Genomic DNA, 21,800 nt, shown 5'->3' on the forward strand with positions numbered 1-21,800 from the left:
TGGAGTGACACTTGATTTCTTCCAGTCCTCAGGAACTTCTCCTGATTGCAATAATCTTTCAAAGAGATTTGACAGTGGCCTTGCAAAGACATGGGCCAGCTTCCACAGCACTCATGGGTGCATCCACCAGACCCCAACTGCAATTCAGTCTTCAGTTTAGATTCATTTCAACAGCTTCCTTTTGCAAGTCATTCATGAACACACTGAACAGCAGAGAACTCTGTGACTCTCCTCCACTGTGTGCAGACCAGCTCTTCCTACTATTGTTCCTTCAACCATTTATCCAGCCACACACCACCTCTCCTCATGTTACTAGTTTCTTCACTTCCTTCAAACTTCTATAATACAAGGAAAGCTTGGGTAGTTTGAACTCAATCTCTATGGTTTTAAGAAGGCGGAGAGAAAGACAGATGTCAAGAGACTTCTTAGCTGTCCTCCCCAAAACAACTGCACACAGAGGTCTTCTTAGATATGTGGAGGAAGAGTTAAGTGACCAGATTCAGCCTCACTGGCCAAAGGCAACCATAGGCTTCAGAGTGAGGAGTGAACTTCACTTTATAATCGCATTAGGGGGAGAAGACCCCAGAAAGCATTAGTCCACTTCTCTATAAAGAAGAGCTAACAACAGAAAACACTAACTTCAAACTGCTAAATACGTTTTTACACGAATGAAGACTTCATGTGTTATGTGGCAGCTAATATTAACAACAGTCACAAATGGGCAAGAAATAGGCGTAGGAAAAGAACAAGAGACAGCTCACAAGAATATTAGATATTTGCAGATTACCAGGACATGAACTTCACCCAAGAGCACTTAGAGTGGGTGAAATCACCTCAAAGTCACTGAGAACTTGGACAGGATGGCTGAGAGACTGGGGGAAAGAAAGTGAATGTCATCCATAATGTTATAAAGGAAGAAGGAAGGGAGCCACAGGGTTGGACTAAATCTCAAGAGATCCCTTTTAACCTCAATTATTTTCTGATTGCGTGGTACAGACCTATCACTAACTTAACTCCTGGAAAATTCTGGCACAATGTCTTTTTAAGTAGGTAGAAGAAAACATGGTTACAAGAAATAGCCAAAAGGAATTTACTAGGCTAGTCTGAGACAACTTCCCTCTAGGAAAGGGTAGGAGGTCATACACAAGGCGTTTGAGAAAACACATAAAGGAATAGACAGAGATTTAGACTTTCATAAAAGATATAAATAGGTCTTATACATCTTCATAAACATGTAGGAATAACACAGGCTGAACGAAGTTAAAGGTAGACAAGAAGTGGAGGGGAAAAAAAACCACAAACTTTAAAGCACAACAAGAAAGGATCCATCCTGGATTTACTTGATAGCCTGGAAGATGGAACAGAATGCACTTATTAAATCTGCATATTACAATGCCAAGATCTACAGATACATTGACGATTAATGTATTAACAGGTTAAATTCATTTAAAAACAATGTAACTTGATGCACAAGTTTCCACATTGTAGGAATAATTAATTGCATGTTACAAAACAAAAAAATCATCATATTGAGGATTATAAACAGGCACATACACCGAGGCATAGACAATTGTCCTGGAATTGATTTGCTTCTCAGTTACCATGCCCTGTTTTGGTCATCACACTTCTATGCAGTGAAGAATGACCAAGGGAAGAGAAACAATGATCAGTGATCTAGAGGTTATGAGAAATGGTTTAAGAATCCAAGATCTAGCCTTGAGAATACTGAAGAGAAACACAAACAGACAAGTATGTAAAAGCCTCATCCAAAAACATAAAAGAAATAAACAGTCTATGATGAACTGCTGCAAGACTGAAAATAAACACTTGAAAAATTTTGACAGTAAAGATGCTCTAAGCAGTGGAACAGGCTGCCTTGAGAGGTTCTGGAATTTCTGTCACCTCAGTTACAGGTTAGACATGTCTGATACCAATTTTTCATTAGAATTACCCTATTTTAAGAATAGACTGGATGAGATCTTTTCCATTATTCTTCTTCTCTTATATTAGCTGCGTACTTCAAGAACATTAATGTATTAATTTTTAAGATAAATTAAAAGACAAGCCTTCACTTCACAGGCAGAATCCAAGAAAGGAAATAATATCTGAGTAACTGTTAATTTGAATATTCATCTTGTATTTTGTTAATATTTCACTTTTATATAGTGAACCATACTTCAAAAATACAGAGCACTGTAACCAATTGATCCCAAGAGGTCAGAGTACAAGTTAAGATCACCAGGGAACAGAAATCACCTTGGAAAAGTCTGACTTAACCTACTTATTGATGGTATCAGGAGATGATGGGGAATTTGGGTTTTCCATTTCAACCTCTCAAAAGGAATGTGATTTGTAACACCAAACATTTCTATACCTGTTATTAAACCGTAACACCACCACATACATACAGAATCTGCTTTTTCAACAGCCTCTATGACAACTAATGTGCCATGTAAGTCATAAAAATCACTTCCCTGATGAAAATCAAAATTGTGTTTCAATGCATGGAGACACTAGAGTGTTCTTTAAAGAAAAAAACAAGAGTTCAGTACTAGCATTTTCTTTTCAGGTCTGAGAAAATGCTTTTCAGTTTTGCTGAAATTTACAGCTCCAGGCACCAAGTATTGAAAACTTTAGTCCAAATGGCTAAATATCTGTTGAAGTCAAGGGAGGAAAGAAAAAGAAGAGAAAAGTATTCAGCAATCTTAATGTTGGGCAATGGCACAAGCCATTGAATGAGCTGAATTTAAAGTCTCAGCAGAAAAAACAGCATTTAACATAGACGTGAAGAAAGGGCTTGTCTGCAGGAACAGTTTAGAAAAAATACAATATTTATCAAAAAAAAGGAAGAGCTTTAGCTCGAGGAAGAGGATGCTTTGAACTGCAACAAAGAGTAACCAAAACCAGTCTGCAGTTCACCACGAGGTTGCACAGCTTTACTATGAGCTGGATGTCACAGAGATTGGAAAGGGCATGAAAAGAAGGACGATCGTCTAGAAACACAGCTTTTGTAGGACTGTCCTTCAGAAAGAGTCACTGCTATCCTACCTCCATCAGTGCCCTGCTGTGTAAAGTTCCTTCCTTAGTCGTATCATTCACATGACAGCAATGCCTCATGGACAGCACTAAAAAGGAGTGCCCCTTTTGTTTCGAGACACCTTCCTCAATCTTCATCCAGATAAGGATTTATTTCCATTGGCAGTCAAAAGATTATTAAAAGTCAAGCATTATGTGAAAGATAACAGAATCACCAATGTTCACAATGCTAAAGAACCTCCAGGAAACGACTGAGAAACTGTAGCCTTAAAAGCAATCAGTTTAAAAGCGATGAAGGTCCCATTGCAGTTCAAAAAGGCCCTTCTGCCTTCCTCCTGCTGCCCCCGGCATTCATGTTAGCTATGTCACATCAAGCTGACAGGGAGCTGATCCAGCTGAATGTTGACCCTATAAATTGTTTTTATTAGTAATATTTTTTGCTGCCAACTGTATTAGCTCTCTATAGAGCCATACAAGCCCAAAGCTACCACGGTAGGTGTGGTAGATATGCATACAGGAGAAGTGTGGGTACAGAAAAGTAAATTGCCCCTTTCCAGGGCAGCAGCGAGCTATGGCAAGGTTTAATGATCAGCTCAAGTTGATCTAAGATTTCTTTTTCTTGGATAAACCAAAGATGGTAGCATCGGCGTAGTATTTACACCCTTGAATGATACAGTTAACTAACGTTGATTTATATGCTCCAAACCCAGAACATTCCTTGGAAGTTAGGTAAACCACACACAAATTGCAAGTAATTTTTGAAGGGTCTATACAGTCTCTATGTAGTTACAGGACAGAAATATTTATTGCATTTGGCATGGAAGTTACAGTCTGTGAGCACTGTGCAAAAAAACAGAAATGGGTGAGCAGTAGAGCACCAGATAGCAAGTAAATTCTTTCTTTTCCTTTCCCAGTAAATTATATACAAAGGTGAACAGCTGTCACACTGACATTTCAGATCTGAAATACAGTTAAGAGCAAGTTATAACTAAGGCAAAGAAAATGAATGTCAGAAAGTTTTGTTTTTTCAAATTTCAGATAAGCTCTTTAGCCCTAGGGTTAATCAGAGAGCTAGAGAGCTCTCTTTGGAGTCTAACTTCTTACCAGAAAAATGTTTCTTTGTGCAGTATGTGTGTAAACACGCACAAGTAAGGGTATATGTATTTATATAAATAATACGGCACACCTTTAATTCATTGCCCAGGGTAATCAAAATACTAGTGGTCCTTCAGAGAATCTTTTTCTTCCTGTATTAAGCAACACCAATTAACAACACGAACCATCTGACCAGCATACCCTGCAAAGCAGCTCCACAACCTCACCCTGCAGTCAGCAAGGTTTCCAACCTTCTCCAGAGGTACCTGATGGAGCTGTAGGTCCTCCTCCGGCAAAGTTAGCTGCTGCACATCATTACCAAAGAGTGCCCAGCTGTCGAGTTAATTCAGCTAACGACAATATCAAGGGAATGTACTCATAGTCTGACACATGACTGCTTAACATGCTGCCAGACTGCATGCAGCCAGGGAAGTTGAATAGGTGAAGCTACGCCAAAAGGAAAACAAGCTCTGCTAACATATTTCTCACCACAGTCCAGTGACACTGATAATTCCCAAAGTCTAAATCTTTTACCTTCACATATGGTCACAGCTAAGGACTCTGCACTGCAGCCATGAATATATATGATAGTTGCTTCAAAAGGTATAAATATGTCAAGTAAGGGACACTGGTCCATCCAAAGGCCAGCTGTCAGCAACATTTCTGAACTGGACAGAACAAAGTGTCCAGGTAAAAGCTTTTCTTCAAAGCCAACACCATTTCTCTCATTTCCTCTCTCTGCAGAGCAGCTAAGTATTTAACAAATTTAAGCATTTGATAGTCTCAAGCAGAGGCAGAGAAGTTATGACTTCCTCACAGCTGCAAAAACCAAGAGGACCAAAATCAGCCCCCAGAAGGCCTTGGCTACCAGATCGATATGAAGTAAAAAGCCAGGAGAGGGAGAATCATGCACTAATTGGATTTAGCCTACAGGGTTTCTTCAGTGTTTCTCCATAAGAGTTCAAATCACAAGAAAAGACCTAACGCATCTCACAGGGAAGTTTACTTTAACATCAATTCCACTGGAAATGGACACATGTTACCCAACCACACACAAACAGGATGTATCTTCTGATGAAAATCTGTTTTGTAACCAAAATCTTGATTGCTTCATTTGTGGGGAGAGAGAAGGTGGATCAAGAAATACAAACATACACTAAGAAATTATACAGCTACAGATTCCAAGTTTAAATATGAACCCAGAGAGATTATATTCAGAGAACGAAGACCAGCTATAACATCCCCAGCCACTTTATGTGACAAAATAAGATACCTGCAGCTGCATATTGCTCACTAAAAATTAAAACCAGTACCATTTATCTGCCTGCCAGCACATGTTTACGAAGTAATAGGACTGCCTTTCCTTCCCCCCACCCAAAAAAAAAAAAGTTTATATTTAGAATCTGTGCTTTTATTTCAGAAACTCCAAGACATGCCACGGCCTGTGCATCCTCTCCAGCATTTCAAATCTCACCAAGCACAGATCACACAAGATTTATTTATTGGGCTAATGCTGTGAGAAGGACATAGGTTTACAGTGCAAATGCCAGTACAACGGATATTTAATATATAAGGCAGGATCATTAAGACTGAATTTCCTTTGACCTATATAGACAGCCCATTGCCAGTAAGTCAGGAATAGGAGCATTCAGCCTCACTGCTATGAATAAATGAAGCATTCAAAAGAATAGGGAGCATTTGAGTTCCAACAGAAAAGTATTCAGTTAAATGCTGTATCTCGTTTGTTCAGACATTTCACGTACAGTTGAGTATTCACATTGTTTCTTTGTCCCTCCTCTCTAGCCAAGTAACAAGAGCATGAAAGACATTCAGGAGCAACAGGAGAAGAAAAGGCTTTGTTAGTCTATTAGATCCCTAAGCAACCGCCATGTTATAGCATTGTAAGGTTGTTAGTTGATATCCAGTCTTTACAAAACAGAAACAGGCCAGCATTCTGCACCCCAGCCATACTTCTCTGGATCATACTTACCCATTTGCTCAACAATTTCAGGCGGAAAAACTCGAGAAGCAAAAGCTCGTCGGAAAATATCTGAGAATTCTTTGTCAAGGCCCCCAATGCCCATTTTCTCAAAATTCCAGTCTGGGTTGATGATCGACTGGCGGTTCTCCTTGGTCTTTGATTTACCTGCAAAAAAAAGAAATTGTTTCAAACATGAAGCACAGCAGAATTACAGCAAATAGAAGTACAAACACCAGAACGGTTCTACCAAGTCAGACCCATGTCCAGCTAACTCAACGTTTGGTTTCAAACGTTAGCCAGGAGGACACACTAAGACAAGGATGCAAGGGCAGTCAAGAGACTCAGCTTACTTAGTAAGCTATTTTCCCAGCCTTCCAACCACCCTGTTCAGGGATTTCTTGAGCCAGGTGTTGCTCCTACGTATTTAAGAATCCACAGGTTTCTCTGCCACAAATTTATCTAGGTCCCCTTGGACCCATGTAAACCCATGTAAAAACCCAGATTGCCCTACGGCATCTAGCTCACCGTGCCTGCTACTGCCTGCACAGCCTTTCCTATGTCTGAGCCAGCTCCTGCCAGCTTCATTTCATTTCCCTCAAGGCTTGTATCTGAAGAGACACTAAATAGTATCAGTATCCATGCTCTTTCAGGCTACCTAGGATGATATTAGGCTTGTCTTGTATCCTCCTCATCCATGCTTTTTCCAGGCAGAGCAGTCCTCACTTGTTCTTCTTCCCTACGCAGCAGCTGCTCCACACTTCAGCATCCTTGTGCTCCTCTCAGCCTTCTCTATTTCTACTACATCCTTTGACAGGCGGACTAGAACCACATGCACTGGCGTTTGTTTCTATCTTAAATACAGGTAAAAAATTATGCCCGCTTTATTCATATCCTTTCATTATTAATGTGTAATAATTCTTAACAACCATGCTTAGCAATTCTTAACAAGGCTTAGGCTGCTACTGAGCATGGGCCCAGCATTTCCTTGAAATGGAATACCTGGGACCTTGGCCCAAAACAGCAATCATTTTTGACCAAAGTTAGGAGTGTTCTTCCTCCCACGCATCAGTTTACATTTATTTATATTGAATTCCACCATCTCTTTATTTCCTAGTCACTGAGCTCTGTTAAGAGCAAGCTTTGTCACCTCATTACTCAGCCTTTTTTCCAGTTTATTCAAGAATTATAACGAAAAGCAAAGGCCCCAGCAGAGAGTCATGCTGAACTCCACTGGCACTGGCTGTTTACTTCTACCCTTTCATCACTCATCTACTCATGTAGGGACCTTCTCGCTCACAGAGCTCTGTTTAGTTTCTTTTTAATGCAACCTTGATAAGAAACTTTGCTGGAAGAGCTTTGAACAACAAGCAGACTATGTCAGCCCTTAGCCACATGCTTTTTGATTCCTGTAGTGAAATCCAGTGGGATCACAAAGTAGGACTGCCCTTACAGAAGACAGGCTGACCCTCTCCAGTGTATCATCTCTATACAGGTATCCACTAATCTGATTCTTTATTACAGTTTCTGTTGATTTTTTCTGTACAGATTTCAGGTTCAAAGATGTGTAGCTCTCCAGACCTTCTCTGGAATCCTTTTAAAAACAGAAGCACATTCACCATCTTCCAGTCCTCAGATACCAGAGCAATTTTAAGCAAGGTTACACAAAACAATTATTAGGTCAGCTAGTTCCTTTACAACTCAGAAGAATAAAAGGCAGTCTTGGCAAACCACTACAGTTCATTTTGTCTGTTTGTTCCAAAATCTCTTCTAGAGCTACTTCAAGTTCAGCCAGGTACCCTAAGCACAGGTTTTGTAGTGTCCAGGTAACGGCGTTACCTCTCTCCTTTTCCTTTTGTTGACAAACCATGTGAGTTTTAGTCTTACAGAGTTTCTTACTCCCTTTTCAGGGAAGCTTTTAAGTACTCAGGGCATTCAGGAGGTAGACAATAAGCAAAAATGCTCCTATAAGAATACTGCTAAGATGCTGTCAAATCCATACAGTCTCACCTTCAGTTTATTCAAGGGTATTTATAAACAAGCACTGACATTCCTATCTGTTAGATCAATGCTTCCAAATGTCTTCCAGCAACATCACTTTGCTTAGCTACCAGAGAAACCAGCAGTAATATAAAAACCCAGGGAGACAGCAAAGAGTGAAGATTATCCTTAACTCATGCAGAAATTGGATGTCTTGTATTTTCTTAGATTTACACGGTGCTTTACAGGATTGGCCCTGGGGACCATTATCTCCCCTTAAAAAGCCAATCCTGGCAAACTGCAACCGTGCATTTCGCTGATTTGTTCCATAACCTCTTCTAGAGGTACTTCAAGTTGAGCTGGATAATGACTTAGCATCTTGAAGTCCAGTAAATACAGTAAATAAAAGTTCTGTGTTAGCTGTATTTGACTGCTATTAATCTTGGTCTAAACACAGCTGGAATCAATACTTCAATTCCAAGAGCAGCAAAATAAACAATAACATGCCTCTAACACATTTAGGGACAACATGGTAGAATGTGTAACATATAGGACTAATGCACAGTACCATGCAGGGAAGCAGTGAGCATTTGATTCAGATTACTGCGTATTTATTATCTATTGCCCCACTACAGTTTTTGGATCAGAGCACTCAGCCAGAGATGTTCCTCTTCCTGTAGAGCTTAGCCTACACCCCCCCCTTCTGGCTGCATCTGATCACAGTAAATTCTTGCAGATTGAATTAAAACATTATCCACTGGTTTTATAACACATGATTTTATGCTAAGTAGAAGAAACAGAATTAGCTTTTTAATAATCACAATTCTTTTCCACTGAAAAAAAGTAAAGGCCCTTTATTGAAAGCAGTGCTCAGTGACACTTACTTTACTGTTATCTCCTCTCTCAGAATTTAATCATTCACAACTTTACAATTCTCCAGAGACCAATAAAGCACATAAAGTAGCTCTGCCTCAGATCAATGAGGAGATTAAATAAAGCAACAATCTGACAGAAGTAAATGGAGGCATAAGCAACTCTTTTGTCTTGTCTGCAGGCAATGAAATAGAATCACGGTGAAGGATTTCTATTTCCAATCAATCAGCTCTCCCACAGGACCATTCTTCACACCTACACATGCTAGTAGGAAGATCACAGGTCATTATATGGCTTTGAATATTAACCAGGTAAAATATCACTGCATGCTCTGATGCAATAAATTGGATTATGTTAATACTCACCTCAAGCTGTCCTATCAAAACACAGTAAAACTAAACAGGCTGTAATCATGTAACCACAGGTATGAACTAATTGTCCATGCAAACTTCATTTGGTGCTCTTAAAACCTGTATCCTTGTTAATATGCTTAATTACAGACACACAATATGTTTAATTACATTCAGCCCACAGACCTCTGGTGGGATTTTTTTTTCAGTACAGATGACTGGCTGTACTTTCAGATAAAAACATCCATGTAAGATGCAAGGTATGTGGTTACACAACAACCTTGTGTCTCCCCATTTTTTGGAGCAACAGTAGCACATGAAGCAACTACAGAACATGAAGTCACAGCCTCGCGTTTCTGGGAAGATGGCACTTCAGGGCAGCATCAAATCTCAGCCTCTGCCACAAGCTCCTGCAATTCTGAATGAGTTGAATTTTACTTTCCCAAGCAGCTGCTACCCTCAGATGTTTTATTTCTGCACCAAATACTCAAAGTACTGAGCATTCACAGTCAAGCAGAACTGTACTTTGAAGCCTACTGGAAAAATAATGAGTATTAAAACTTAGCTGAGTACCCAACTGAGCTCACCAGGTTCACTGAACGCCCACTCACAGCAGCCTGTGAAAGAGCCGCTGCCCTGTGGCAGAGTTGCTTATCTGTGGAAGAGCAGCAGCAAAACCCAAAGTTTTCTTAGCTCGCCGACTGCAGGAAAAGGGAACCAAATAGGAAAGGAAAATAAGGAAAATAAAATGGAGTGTCTGTTCAAGCAAAGGACTTGAATCACACCCAGAAAAGAATGCCTAAAGCCATATTACCAGCAAGGGAGGTATTTGCAACTGTAGGCTTGCTAAGCATCATCCACTTCGTAACACTGATAAGAAAAGGAAGAGTCAGACTAACAGAGCAAGTATCTGTTCTGCAGGACAGCCACCACAGTCCCAGAGCACATGCAAAGCCAACTGCAAGGAAGGGGCCCTCACTGCCCACTCTGTGGTCCAGGTCCCCATCACTCAAGTTGGTTGCTCTATGGGAACGCACCAGATTCCTCCCTAGCCCTACACCAGTCTCTTTCTAAATGAATGTGTGGAGGATACATCAATTATTCCCTGATTCATAGTTTTGCTAATAATCTTGCTGCGTAAACAGTTAATACAAACTCACACAATGAACACACCGTGCTGTGTTTTGCAGCTCTAATCAGTTTCTGAAGAGCAGGACATTTAGAAGTCAAGAAGATTAAAGTCTTCAGAAGCTGCCCTCTCTCCTTGAGAGAGAGATCTCATTACAGATGGGATTTTCAGAAGTTTTCCACTCATTTTGGCTACACATTCAAAAGAGTTCTCAATTTCCTATTTCCTTGCTTTTTAATTAACTTGAATTCAAGAGGTGTTGACCTGTCATGTCCCTAGAAATATTCTCTGATGTTTAAAGAGTTAAAATATTTCAACTAGTTGCTGACTTTTGCTGAAGCTACTGTTCCATGGTGCCTTTCTAATCTAGGCCTAGGAGGCCAGAGTGCTTAGGTTAACCTCTCTACTCATCTAACTCGATTTACTATTGTCAGGATCTCTCAAAGTCACACTCACCTTTTCTCCACCTAGCTCCGTGTCTGTATATTTGAGATACACTCTGGTAATAAGCATAGTATAGAGACTCACAGAACTGCTCTAGTCAGTTCTGGAGCTTCACCTGGGGAGGACAGTGAGTTTTATAGAGCCTCTGTTTAGAAACAGCAGTGTCTGCTGGAAGGATGGTGTCTTCTCAGTGCGGTGGTTTTCAAGAGAGTCCTGAGCATCTACAAACTGCTTTCTAAAGGGTGTGACAGGTTCCTAAGGGATCAAATCCAGTCATCTGCCAGTTTAAACAGATATCTGGGAGACATTTTGAGATGCAGTTTTCAATGGGTTAAGTCAACTGATGTAACCACAGAAACAAACTTTGAGGCACACAAGTCTTTGAGGCCTGAAAAGCAGCAAACTTCAAGCATTATTTATCTCTCTTTGGATACAGTGGCACTTACCAATCAGATTGAGAGAGGAGTTCTCAGCTTTTTCAAAGGCAACTTGACTGTTTCCAAGAACCAAACCAACCTCTATCTGCAAGAGGGAAGGAAACAAATAATGACATTAAGCTATTAGGCTCAACTTCAGATTGCTCCTTAGGCATCTCCAAGCACCTCTCAAAGGGCAAGAAACAGCAGCAAAAGCTCCACTACAAAAGCCATTGGGAAGAATGTGAAATACCAACACCTCCTCTAAACCTAACATCACTGAATGCAGAAGGTCATCAGGTATAATAAGTTGGCTTTTTAAGTTATTTGTTTAGTTCAAAACCAACTATTTTATTTCAGCAAGATCAAGCAAGTAAAGAAGAAAACAAAATCATATCCATTCTACAGAAGGAATAGTCAAAACTGGACATATCTGGAAAACAGAAAGGCTCAAAAGAGGATGTTTCCATGAATTAGTAAAGACCAAAAGATATTCCTTGCATCTTCCCTAGCTCTGCACTTCAGTGGGTGCAACTCTAAGCTCCCAACTACACAAGCAGAGGAGACTGCATTAGACTGAAAAGAACGCTCCTTATCTTCTCTGAGGCAAAAGAAGCAGCCAGATGAAACAAACGTACAACTTCTCCAAATGCAAGTAACCTAATTCCTCCTTGTAGCGATACCTGATCAGTACTTGAATCTCTGCAGTACCTAGGGAATGAACATGAATTCCTGTGAGCCTACCTTCTGCTTCTTGCTTGCTCCAGACTCTCCTTTGAGAATGCTGGGGTCCATAGCTTCCATGTCCTTTACTAACAGGCCAAAAAGTTTGTCATTAAAACTGAACACAAGCTGCAGAAAGAAAAAACAGAAGGGGAGTTTAACTCATTAAAAAGCTAAAAAGGATTTTGAAAAGGCTACTAAGATTTGAAGAGAAGAGGCCCGAGGACTAAGTTTACCACCCAAGAAATTCCATGTAGTTCTTATCCTGTAAAGGTCTGGTATACTGAACATGTCCTTTTCATGTCCCATACTTAAGGGTAACAGATCAAAAGTAGCAGAACATGAAGTCAAATGGAAAAATTCAAAGAAAATTCTCCTTCCAAGAAAAGCTTCTCTTTCCCCCCCTTTTCTCCCCAGCTAAATGTTCTGTATCATCTCTTGACATTTTCCTCTCAATTTAAATATTGGTTTTAGGCAAGAAGGACAATTTAGCTCAAACCTTTTTGATCTTTCATATTTCAGTTTGACAAGGATACCTCAAAAATAGTGCTACAGTTGTGAGAGACAGAATGAATATTACGAAAAGTAGGATCTATCCCACAGAAAAGCAGGCTGTCTCTGCACAACTCCTTTCCTCCAAGATTACGTTTGCAACTGACTTAAGATTCAGACCCTGCAAGTTTAAACTACTATGAGATAGACCTCATCCTGTCCTGAGAATATGGCAAACCACAGGCTATCACAGATGTTCAGAGGCAGAAGCCCATCTGCTGCAGCGTCAAGAAGGGTCAATTATAGGGACATCAGAAATCCCTAAGGCAAATGATTCACACCTATTTTACTACTGGAGTCCATAAAGTAGTAGTAAGTATTACAATAAAATACACTGCACTTGAAAGGTGCTACTGAGATTTAATTAAACCTGGTGTTCATTTTGATCTTACACAGAAGGAAGACAAAAGTTACTTCTCAAAAGATTCCAGGAGCTGCCACAACAGAGAGAGAACCCAGCTCTCTCAAGCCTTGGGATTTTCCTTCACAAAGATAGATAGATTTCTTTACACAAGCAAAAGAAGATTTTAAAATACTCTGCTCATGCTCTCAGTGAAAGTCATGACAGTTCAACTTTTCATAAAGAAACCATTCACACAATAAACAATTTCTGCCTATTAGCTGTCCTGTGCAACCCAGGGTCAGTACCTAGGCATTCCTCAGTATTTTACGTGACTGTAGTACAAGCATACGCATGTTATTGAAGAACATTTTAGCCTTAAAAAAACAAAACTAAACAAAACACATACCTGCTGGCCTACTGAGAAGGCTTGGCTGTTGAACTGTTGGATGAATTCAGCAGCCATCTTGTCTGTGTCATAGGGGTTGGAGTCAATGCTCTTCTTCTGCAAAAAATCTATCTCGATTGTCATTGTGCCAATACACTGCTTAGCCTTGTCGAAAGTGTATAAGGAAACTGTTAAAAAAAGAAACAGCACATTTCAGAACAGCAAGGTCCCCCGACAATATATTAAACATAATATAAGTTTGGCAATACATGTTCTTAGATCAGCATGAGTACCTCATAAAATTTAATATATTATTTCTGATAGAAACCCTTATTTCTCTTACATTCATGTTCTACTACAAGATCAAAAATAGAGCAAATATATCTCCACTGAAAATATCTGAATTTCTTTAAAAACTTTCTAATAGTCTCTCTTAAAACAGCTCAAACACCATATGAGCTTTGGAGGATAAGGACAATGAAAGCAAATTCACACATGCTGTAGTACCACAATAGCTATATCTACATCCAAGGGTTTGGAGGACCTGTCTTCAGAAAGCCCAAACACAAGCATTTAGAGCAGTCTTGCCCAAAAAAGCAATGACAAGAGCTTATAACGGGTTTTCTGTAGCAACAGATTGACTAGCTCTTCTCCAGATTAGGTAGCAGAAAGTTAGATTACCTGCAAATTCAAGTGCAGTAATATAATCTATCAGGCTTCTACAGGCCAGAATGAAGCATCAACTACCCTCCATCTCTGACACAGAAGAAACAGCCCCTACTCCAAAGACACACTTGGGCCTATCCTAACATGCCCCAGGTTACCTTCAGTGACACAGAATCAACTGAGAACGGCCCTTGAAAGGGGAAGGAAAGCAAAGTGGCATGGAAGGTACTTCACAGTCATTGCCAACAGCAACTAATCCCCATAGGTCTCCAGCTACATCATGTCAAAAACAAGAGGCCACTTAGGGCTGTTGCTGCTGGAGGAAAGAGGACAAAGGAAAGAAGAGCATGGTCCACAACTTTAGGAATACTGCCTCAGCACAACTGATCAGAAGGACAGGCTCTCACAAAGCGGACAGCCCTAATAATTCACAAACCAGACTGCAGCAAAGGACAGAAGTGGATGTGCGTCCAGAAGACTAAGGAACATTATAGGTTTGCTTTGAATCTAGAGAACAAAGTCTCATCTGATACAGAAGTGACAGCTAAGGGTAAAGCAGTAGGAGGTGAATAAGGGAAATGTACTTCATGCATAACTTACTATCTCCTATCAAGCCTCTTGGCAGTAGAATGGTCCCAGAATAAACCTGCAGACTCCTGGGAAGATGTGACATCAAAACAAGCATCCGGAATGCTATGATACATGATTCATTCAAGTTGAGAATGAAGAGATCCTGCCTCTTGTTTAAGTTTTTACCATAAGACACACAGGTCATCACGGCATGCACGTTTAATGTCCTTCCTGGTGTAAGAACAGGCCAGCTAGAAACAAGTTGTCAGAGAAAGATCTTCCAGGAAACAGGGATAAAGAAGAAACACTAAACTATTCCCTGAATTGAGGTATATCTACTATATCAGCTAGTTCTTTCAGAAAGGGATATGGCAGCAGGGTTATCATGTCAGTCATAGCTAACGAAGGAGGGACTTGGGTCCTGCAAGGGCACAACAGGAGTTCTTACCTTACAGGTCACTTCAGGGCACTTTTTTCCTTTTACTTGCCTAATCTCAGGGCTTTGTCAAACAAAAGCTTCCAGAAAGAGTATCAGTCCCTGGATTTGGTCACATCACAGAACTGAGCTGTTAACTGAGTATGAGTAGTCCTTACATCAAGGACTGAATGCTGGCGATGCCTGGTACAGAGGGGAACAGTAATGCACCGTGGGGGATGCAGTCCCATAAGCAATGCACAGCACCAGCTTCAAAAGCCTGTGAAGTCCCAGAAACAGAGGAGGAGGCTGAGAAGGCAGCAGTGACTGCCAGTGCTGAGAACGCCGCTGAGGCAGCCAGCCCCAGCTATGCATCTCCAGCTGTAACGTGCGAGCTGATGAAGCTGAACCGTGCTGAAGGCAAGACAACCACATCCACTCAAGGCACTCAACCTTTCCACAAAGGCAAACTTACAAGATTCACTCACCTGGAAAACCTTTACTATAGCATTAAGGGCTCAACAGAACTCAGCTTCACTGTACCACTAGGCAGTGGAGGGCATTTAAAACTGATGTTTAAAACACAGTTTCTATATTATTAGGGGAACAAGACAAAGAGAGTGCCCTGGTAAATCACTAGTTTTATGAATACTTCTCCCTGCCTGTAGGATAGCTTTACAAATCCTTTATGCTCAGCAGGGAGTCATATGACATTTAGTCACTCTGCATAAAATTACTGCATTATTTTTCTTAATATATGTTCCCACACAGTTGGTAAGTTTATAGCAAGGTCTAGTACAAGTACAATCACATATCTGCTCTAACAGCTAATCATGCTGAATATTAGTGTTTCTTTCCCCAGATAACTTCAGTACTAAAAAGTCAGCTGGCACATGTTACTGATCAGCAACCAAACAAGGGTGAAAATTAATTTATACGTCTTTCCCTCTCATTATAGGTTATTCTTCAGTTTAAAAAGATGAAACAAAACTAGCTAGCAAAAAGAAATGGCTTCCAAGCAAGATCTGTGAGGCATCTAGTTGTGTAGAGAGGCAAACAGACCTACTCTAGCTTGTCACTACAAAAAAGAGATTCACAAAGGCATCAGACTTCGCACTCGAGTACTGATCCATGCCCACGGCCTTGCTGAGACCAAAGGAGCTACAAAAAGAAACAGCCGAGGAGCGAGCTTCCCTAAAAGTACCCCACATCCACAGCTGTACCACTTCTCAGTCTAGGTTCTCCTCACTTTTTGACACAGGATGCAGTCATCAGCTCTACCCACAGTCCACAAATGACAGGAGAATTCCCTGGAATCACTGTAAACACCTCAAATGGCAAAACAGTGGCCTAACAAACAGTTTGCTCCAGATTAATCCAGCCAACCATTAGAGCAGGCTTCATCCCAGCAACCTTGTCAAAGAAAAGGATGAGATTGCTCCTGGGGGCAGCCCACAGCTAATTCCTGACGGTCAAAAGAACTGACATGATCCATTACCTTGAAGAACCCTTTATAACAACAGCTGCTGCCAGGAGTTTGGTCAATACTCTAGAAGCTGCAGACAGACCAAACAGCAGCATCTATAGTCGACAGTGATGCCAATCGTTCATAAACCAGAGGTAACAGTGATAGACAGCACGAATAAATGAAAGAGCACGCAAGCCGAGAGACAGAAGTCAGCCTCCTCTTTGAACACTGGCAAAGGCTCATCAGGCTCAATTAGGACTTGAAAAAGGAATACAAATCTTCAATTTGTACAAACTTGAGATAGCATCCCTGTCCTTTCGTTATACTACAGAATATTCCAGTCAGTTATTGGTGGAAACATCAGTGCTACTCACAAAGCTCATCACTCCAGCTATCCAGAGCACACTGCTGGCTTTTGGTAGCTCTTAACACTAAAATTTCCCCATTCTCAATACTCAAGTTCAGATGCCAAGAATATCCTCAACAACAACAGCTGTTTTTGTTAGCTGATAAGTGTTCTCCAAAGCCACAAGGACAGACCATCTAGGACATGTTAAATGTTCACACCTGCATGCGGGCACCAATGTCCCACACGGAGTTATGCTGATATACTGGCAGATGTCTGAAAATAACAGTCAAGAGAGTCCTCCAGGTTTTTAAAATGTTAAGAGACAGAAAGCCTCAGATACAAGAGCAACTCCCTTTCACTAATGAGGGCCTCACATTACCTGAAGAAGGGCTGAAGATCTGAGATCTTCCAATTCAGTTTCACTTCAGTATGGAAACAGGAAATTCAGCTTTTATAAACATATGTCATGACCATGCTGCTGACTGACTTACCATCTATCTCTTGTCCAATGGAAAGTCCAGCCCATTTTCTCTGTAAAAACAAGAGGAAAAACTTCAGAAAGCCTGTCCTTCACTAGAACACCTATTCAAACACAGCATCCTCACTCAGAAAAGCAGGCTCCCCCATAAGAACCTTACGAAGGAGCAAAAAAAGAGCAGAATGAGATCTTACAAAGACTCCCAAATTAACAGGAAACAAGTAAAAAAAATTGAATTATTTCTATTAATAATTCTATTTTCTGACCCCAGGAGGTTGTTCTGTCCAACCTCCTCCATGTTATTGGTCACCTCACCATCTCAGAGGCAGAAGTTACCGTACCGGACAGGGCTTTTTGTCGTTCTGCTCATTTTCTATCAAAGCTCAGGGGCTGATCACACAACAGGTAGTACAACAGGCAAGAAAGGCTGCTATACACCATCATTATTTTAAAAGCTTACATGTATATACTAGTTGCAGGAAATGCAATATGCTTTAATTTATAAAATTACCTAAACCAAAACTTGTTCAAAGCACTAGTAAGAATGGAACTGTTCAAATCCTTCAGGTCCCTTCACATTCCTCTAAAAAGATTTGTGCAGCACAGAACTGCATGAGAATGGTTCAATAATTATATGACATGAAAATCTACAACCTTTACTATGCCAAAAGTTCTGGCCTGATAATTGCAAAAATGTCATTTTTCCAGTGGCTTTTCTGCTACAGATTGGCTAGTGTGCATTTACAGTCCACACCTCAGGCTATGCAGTATTTACAGTCTCCCAAATATCTAAGCCTTAGAGAGGCATGAATCACAATAATATATAAGTATCATTACACAAGGCTCTGGTGACATCACATCTGAAATGTACTTCATGGTCATCTATGTTTGGCTTTTTATCTGGAAGGAACAAGTCTGGGAGAAGGGATACAATGACTTTTTTTAAAAAGTAGAAATTTCCCCCTATACTCCCTCTCAAATATGTTTATGGTTCAAGATGGAAGTTAGGCTTAAGGAAAGAATTCCCTTGGCACAACAGGGATCAACCTGTTAGAAATCAAAGCCCACAGCAGGAAGTCTTACATGTACTTACTGGTATTCCCAAGAAGGTCAAAACAGATTATGTGTCCATATTTAACCTCATGCTTTACAGCTTCCACTTCCTGCAAGGCCAGAAAGAATTCTCCCCTTTCCTTGACACGCCAATTCTTTTGCAAAACATACCCTAAACTCACCTTCACCTGAGGTACCAGGCACTGGTGACCGCAGTGCAAGAACGCTGGGCATGCACACTGGTATTCCTGCAAACACCGCGCCTTGCGTAAACCATCCAGGTTAAGCCTATCACCAAACTTCAGGACAGGAAGAAAAGCTGTCCAAGTTCAGCTAGAAAGATTAGTTAGGATCTTCTCTGTGGCAAGAGATATAGCTCAATTCCTATGCTCGTTTGGGTACTTTGCTCTAGGCAGTTTGTCATCACTGCACAGCCCTTCATCTTTTGGGCTCTGCAGCATACAACATTTTTCATGGCTTTTGCTATTCTATTTAGGCCAAAAAGTTAAGATTATTACAGAATAAAGGTGGTCAAGAACTTTATGTGCATAATGAATGCACAACAGACTTTCTTGGAGGTCTTCAAGCCTAAATGCACATTACATGACCCTCCATGAATACACGAGGTAAACACACATTTTGTGTAACACTGGTTACAGTTATCCAAGGCTTCAGGAAATACTGGAAATTAATTAACTCCTAGCACCAAGAATACTCAAATAAAACATTACTATACCAGCAGCTGTAACATTTGCTACCATAGTCACTTTTTAAGGGGCAAGCAACCTACCTCATTCCTTAGCAGAAGAGCTCTCCCAGCTTTACAATAACTGCAGGAATCTACAAAAATCAACCCTAAACCATGAATACATCTACTTTAACCCTGCAATACAAATTCTTCTACTGATAACTGTTTTTCAATTTGGGCATCACAAATCATAACTAAACATATGGTTAACTTAACATTCTCGTCACCCACTCACCGGACAAATCTGAATTTGAACAAGACATCAAAAAGCAAAAGAAGTTTTGGGGCCTATGCCAAGTCATGTGCTGAGGAAAAAAAATCCTGTGTTTGCAGCATAAAGACTCAACTTCTATGCCAGTTACTAGCAGGAAAATATGACAGCATTAAATCAGTGACCATGGTTGTTGCAGTTTCACATTATGCAACTCCCTATGTAAGCCAGTTAAAGGCTAGAAGATTCATTTTTCTCTTTAGAAGTTAACTGTACCAATTATTTATTCTAACCATCATTTAACATGTGATAACTTGACCTAATTAAGAAAGAAGAGACAAGTTAAATCTATTTTATGCATTATATTGCATTTTTCATCTAGAAATACTAATAATGACTGAATGCAGTCATTAAAACCTCTTGCAGGTCTTTAAAAGAGCAACACAGCAAAGAAAACCCTTTAAAGTCAAGGGAAACCAGGGAACAATAAAAATTCATAAAGAATAGCAGACATTGCTTATGCTTTTCTTTTTGAAATAGTTCGCTTCTTGTGGGTTTTTTTTAAAGGTTAAATTATACCTTTTCTAGTATTTTAATCCCACCATGCACTAAAAAGAGATCAAATATAAGCAAGTTTGCTTCAGCTATAGTAAAAGTCTCCTTGAATATTTGCTGTCAGAAATTAAATTTGCAGCATATATTTATGCGGACATCTCCCTCCAATTAGAATAGTTATCTTCAATCCTGATCTCCAAAGAGATTTTGCTTATTCTATAGCAAAACGGTAAGTCAAGTCATATAGTACCTGGGGCAAGCTGAAGGCGATGCTGCCAGGAACAACTGAGGAATGGGTTCTCAGTGTGAAAATGTATTTGTGGTTGGGAGAAGTCTTCACAACAACATGTCTAGAAGAGAGAACAAACAATATTTTACTCCAGTATACACCCAGGAGGACTTTGCATTGTTCCCAGTGCTGTGAGAATTCAAAAGAAACAAGCCAGCTTATATCTGGTCCTATAAAGGAATAAAAAAAGGCTTTAGAGCTACACCATGATGCAGGCACACAGCAGTCTTTCACAGGAGTCCATCACCTTCAGTGATATAATGTGATCTCAAAGCCCAACTGCAAGACATTGTACTAATAATTACTATTTACATTCCCCCATCTGTAGCCCTTTACTTCAGGAAGTGCACTATACAAATGTGAGAGAACCAAACTATAACCACAAAGACCAAGGCTGCTATACCTAAAAATTGACACTAGTTTCAAATCTTGAGCATCTAACACCAAAGCATCAATATTTTACCCCAATACAGGAGTATACCCCAGCTGTGATTTCAACAAGAAATAGATGCAAAGCCTATACAAGGATCTTAGTATATATTTAGAAGTTTGATTGCAGAAGAAAATTGAAGGACTTCCTGTACAAAAAGTAAAATCACACAGGTGCTAAGGTTGTTCCTCCTGCTAGCAACCAACAGATCTTGAACTCAGACAGCACTTGAAGACCAGGAACACTTATAAAAACAGAACAATACAAACAGTCAGGGGCAGACACAACAGCAGCAGTTGCATGTGCCTGTCTGTCACTCCCAGAAGCTAAGCTGTCAGGAACAAAGATACTCAAAAGCTGCTTCTAGTTATCCTCAGACTATGCCTGATAGTTCTTCTTGTGTGATAGGCAGACTTCTTTTTGGTATAAGACAGCAAAACAAAAGGAAGATGGGATTTGTGTGCACTGGTGGCAGGGGCGACGGTGGAATCAGGTTGCCTCTCATCATCATCATCTTCACAACTGCCTGTACCTTAACTACCCATAGGGTATACGAGGCCACAGACTCATGTGGTGGTCCCCTCTCACCAAGCCTCTTATCCGTGGTCAGAAAATAAGGGCTTGATGAACTACGCTAACAGCCCAGGCCCACGCTGCTGGCCATCCTCCCTCCCTGGCAGTGAATGTATTACATCCACATATGCTCCATATATTTTCATTTGCATATGCACAGCAAATCCAGCACATTCCAAAGCAGATATGCTGCACACGTATACATTGGCTACATTGTGTATGCATAACAGCTTCAGCCACATGGTAGGAAAGAACATATGGCCTTTTGAGACTAGAGGAAATGTGCGGCCTGCACAGCCAAAAACACTAGACATCACTAGCTGGAGCACAAACACACAGGGAAGCTTGCAAAACCTTTCCAGGAACTGCTAGCGCTTGATGGCGTAGCAGGGTAAGAAAGCATTTTAAACATACCACACCATGATACATACCTTCTCTGTCAGGTGGACCAGTGATCTGACTCTTCACTGCTTCTGGCCCTAAATTACCCATTAGCTGCCTAAAACCCCAGCTGTAGGGACACGCACCCTTCCTTTTCCATCTCCTCCTGGCCCGGGTGTAAAACCAGAAACCTGTTATAGGCGGTTTGGCTCCCTATAAATCTTACAGACGGAGAGCAAGACATTTCATGGGGCTTCATGGTCATCAGGGAAGGTGTCTGAGGACTGGGAGAAAGCAGATGTCACTCCTA

At 40.6% G+C, this 21,800-nt stretch overlaps 1 protein-coding gene across 1 annotated transcript in view; it reads right to left on the reverse strand.

Moving 5' to 3' along the window:
- The window catches only part of NSF (N-ethylmaleimide-sensitive factor), a gene marked incomplete at its 5' end in the record, with an annotated part of 59,917 nt that extends 39,750 nt beyond the window's left edge, over positions 1–20,167 (reverse strand). The window contains 6 exons of the mRNA XM_010289825.1: positions 6,122–6,277; positions 11,332–11,407; positions 12,046–12,153; positions 13,326–13,492; positions 17,264–17,303; positions 20,068–20,167. Of these exons, the coding sequence (XP_010288127.1) occupies positions 6,122–6,277; positions 11,332–11,407; positions 12,046–12,153; positions 13,326–13,492; positions 17,264–17,303; positions 20,068–20,167 (647 nt within the window). The remainder of the gene's footprint in view (positions 1–6,121; positions 6,278–11,331; positions 11,408–12,045; positions 12,154–13,325; positions 13,493–17,263; positions 17,304–20,067) is intronic.
- Between the last annotated feature and the right edge of the window lie 1,633 nt (positions 20,168–21,800).

The sequence above is a fragment of the Phaethon lepturus genome, unplaced genomic scaffold (genome assembly GCF_000687285.1).
Source record: "Phaethon lepturus isolate BGI_N335 unplaced genomic scaffold, ASM68728v1 scaffold1496, whole genome shotgun sequence".
NCBI classification, from domain to species: domain Eukaryota; kingdom Metazoa; phylum Chordata; class Aves; order Phaethontiformes; family Phaethontidae; genus Phaethon; species Phaethon lepturus.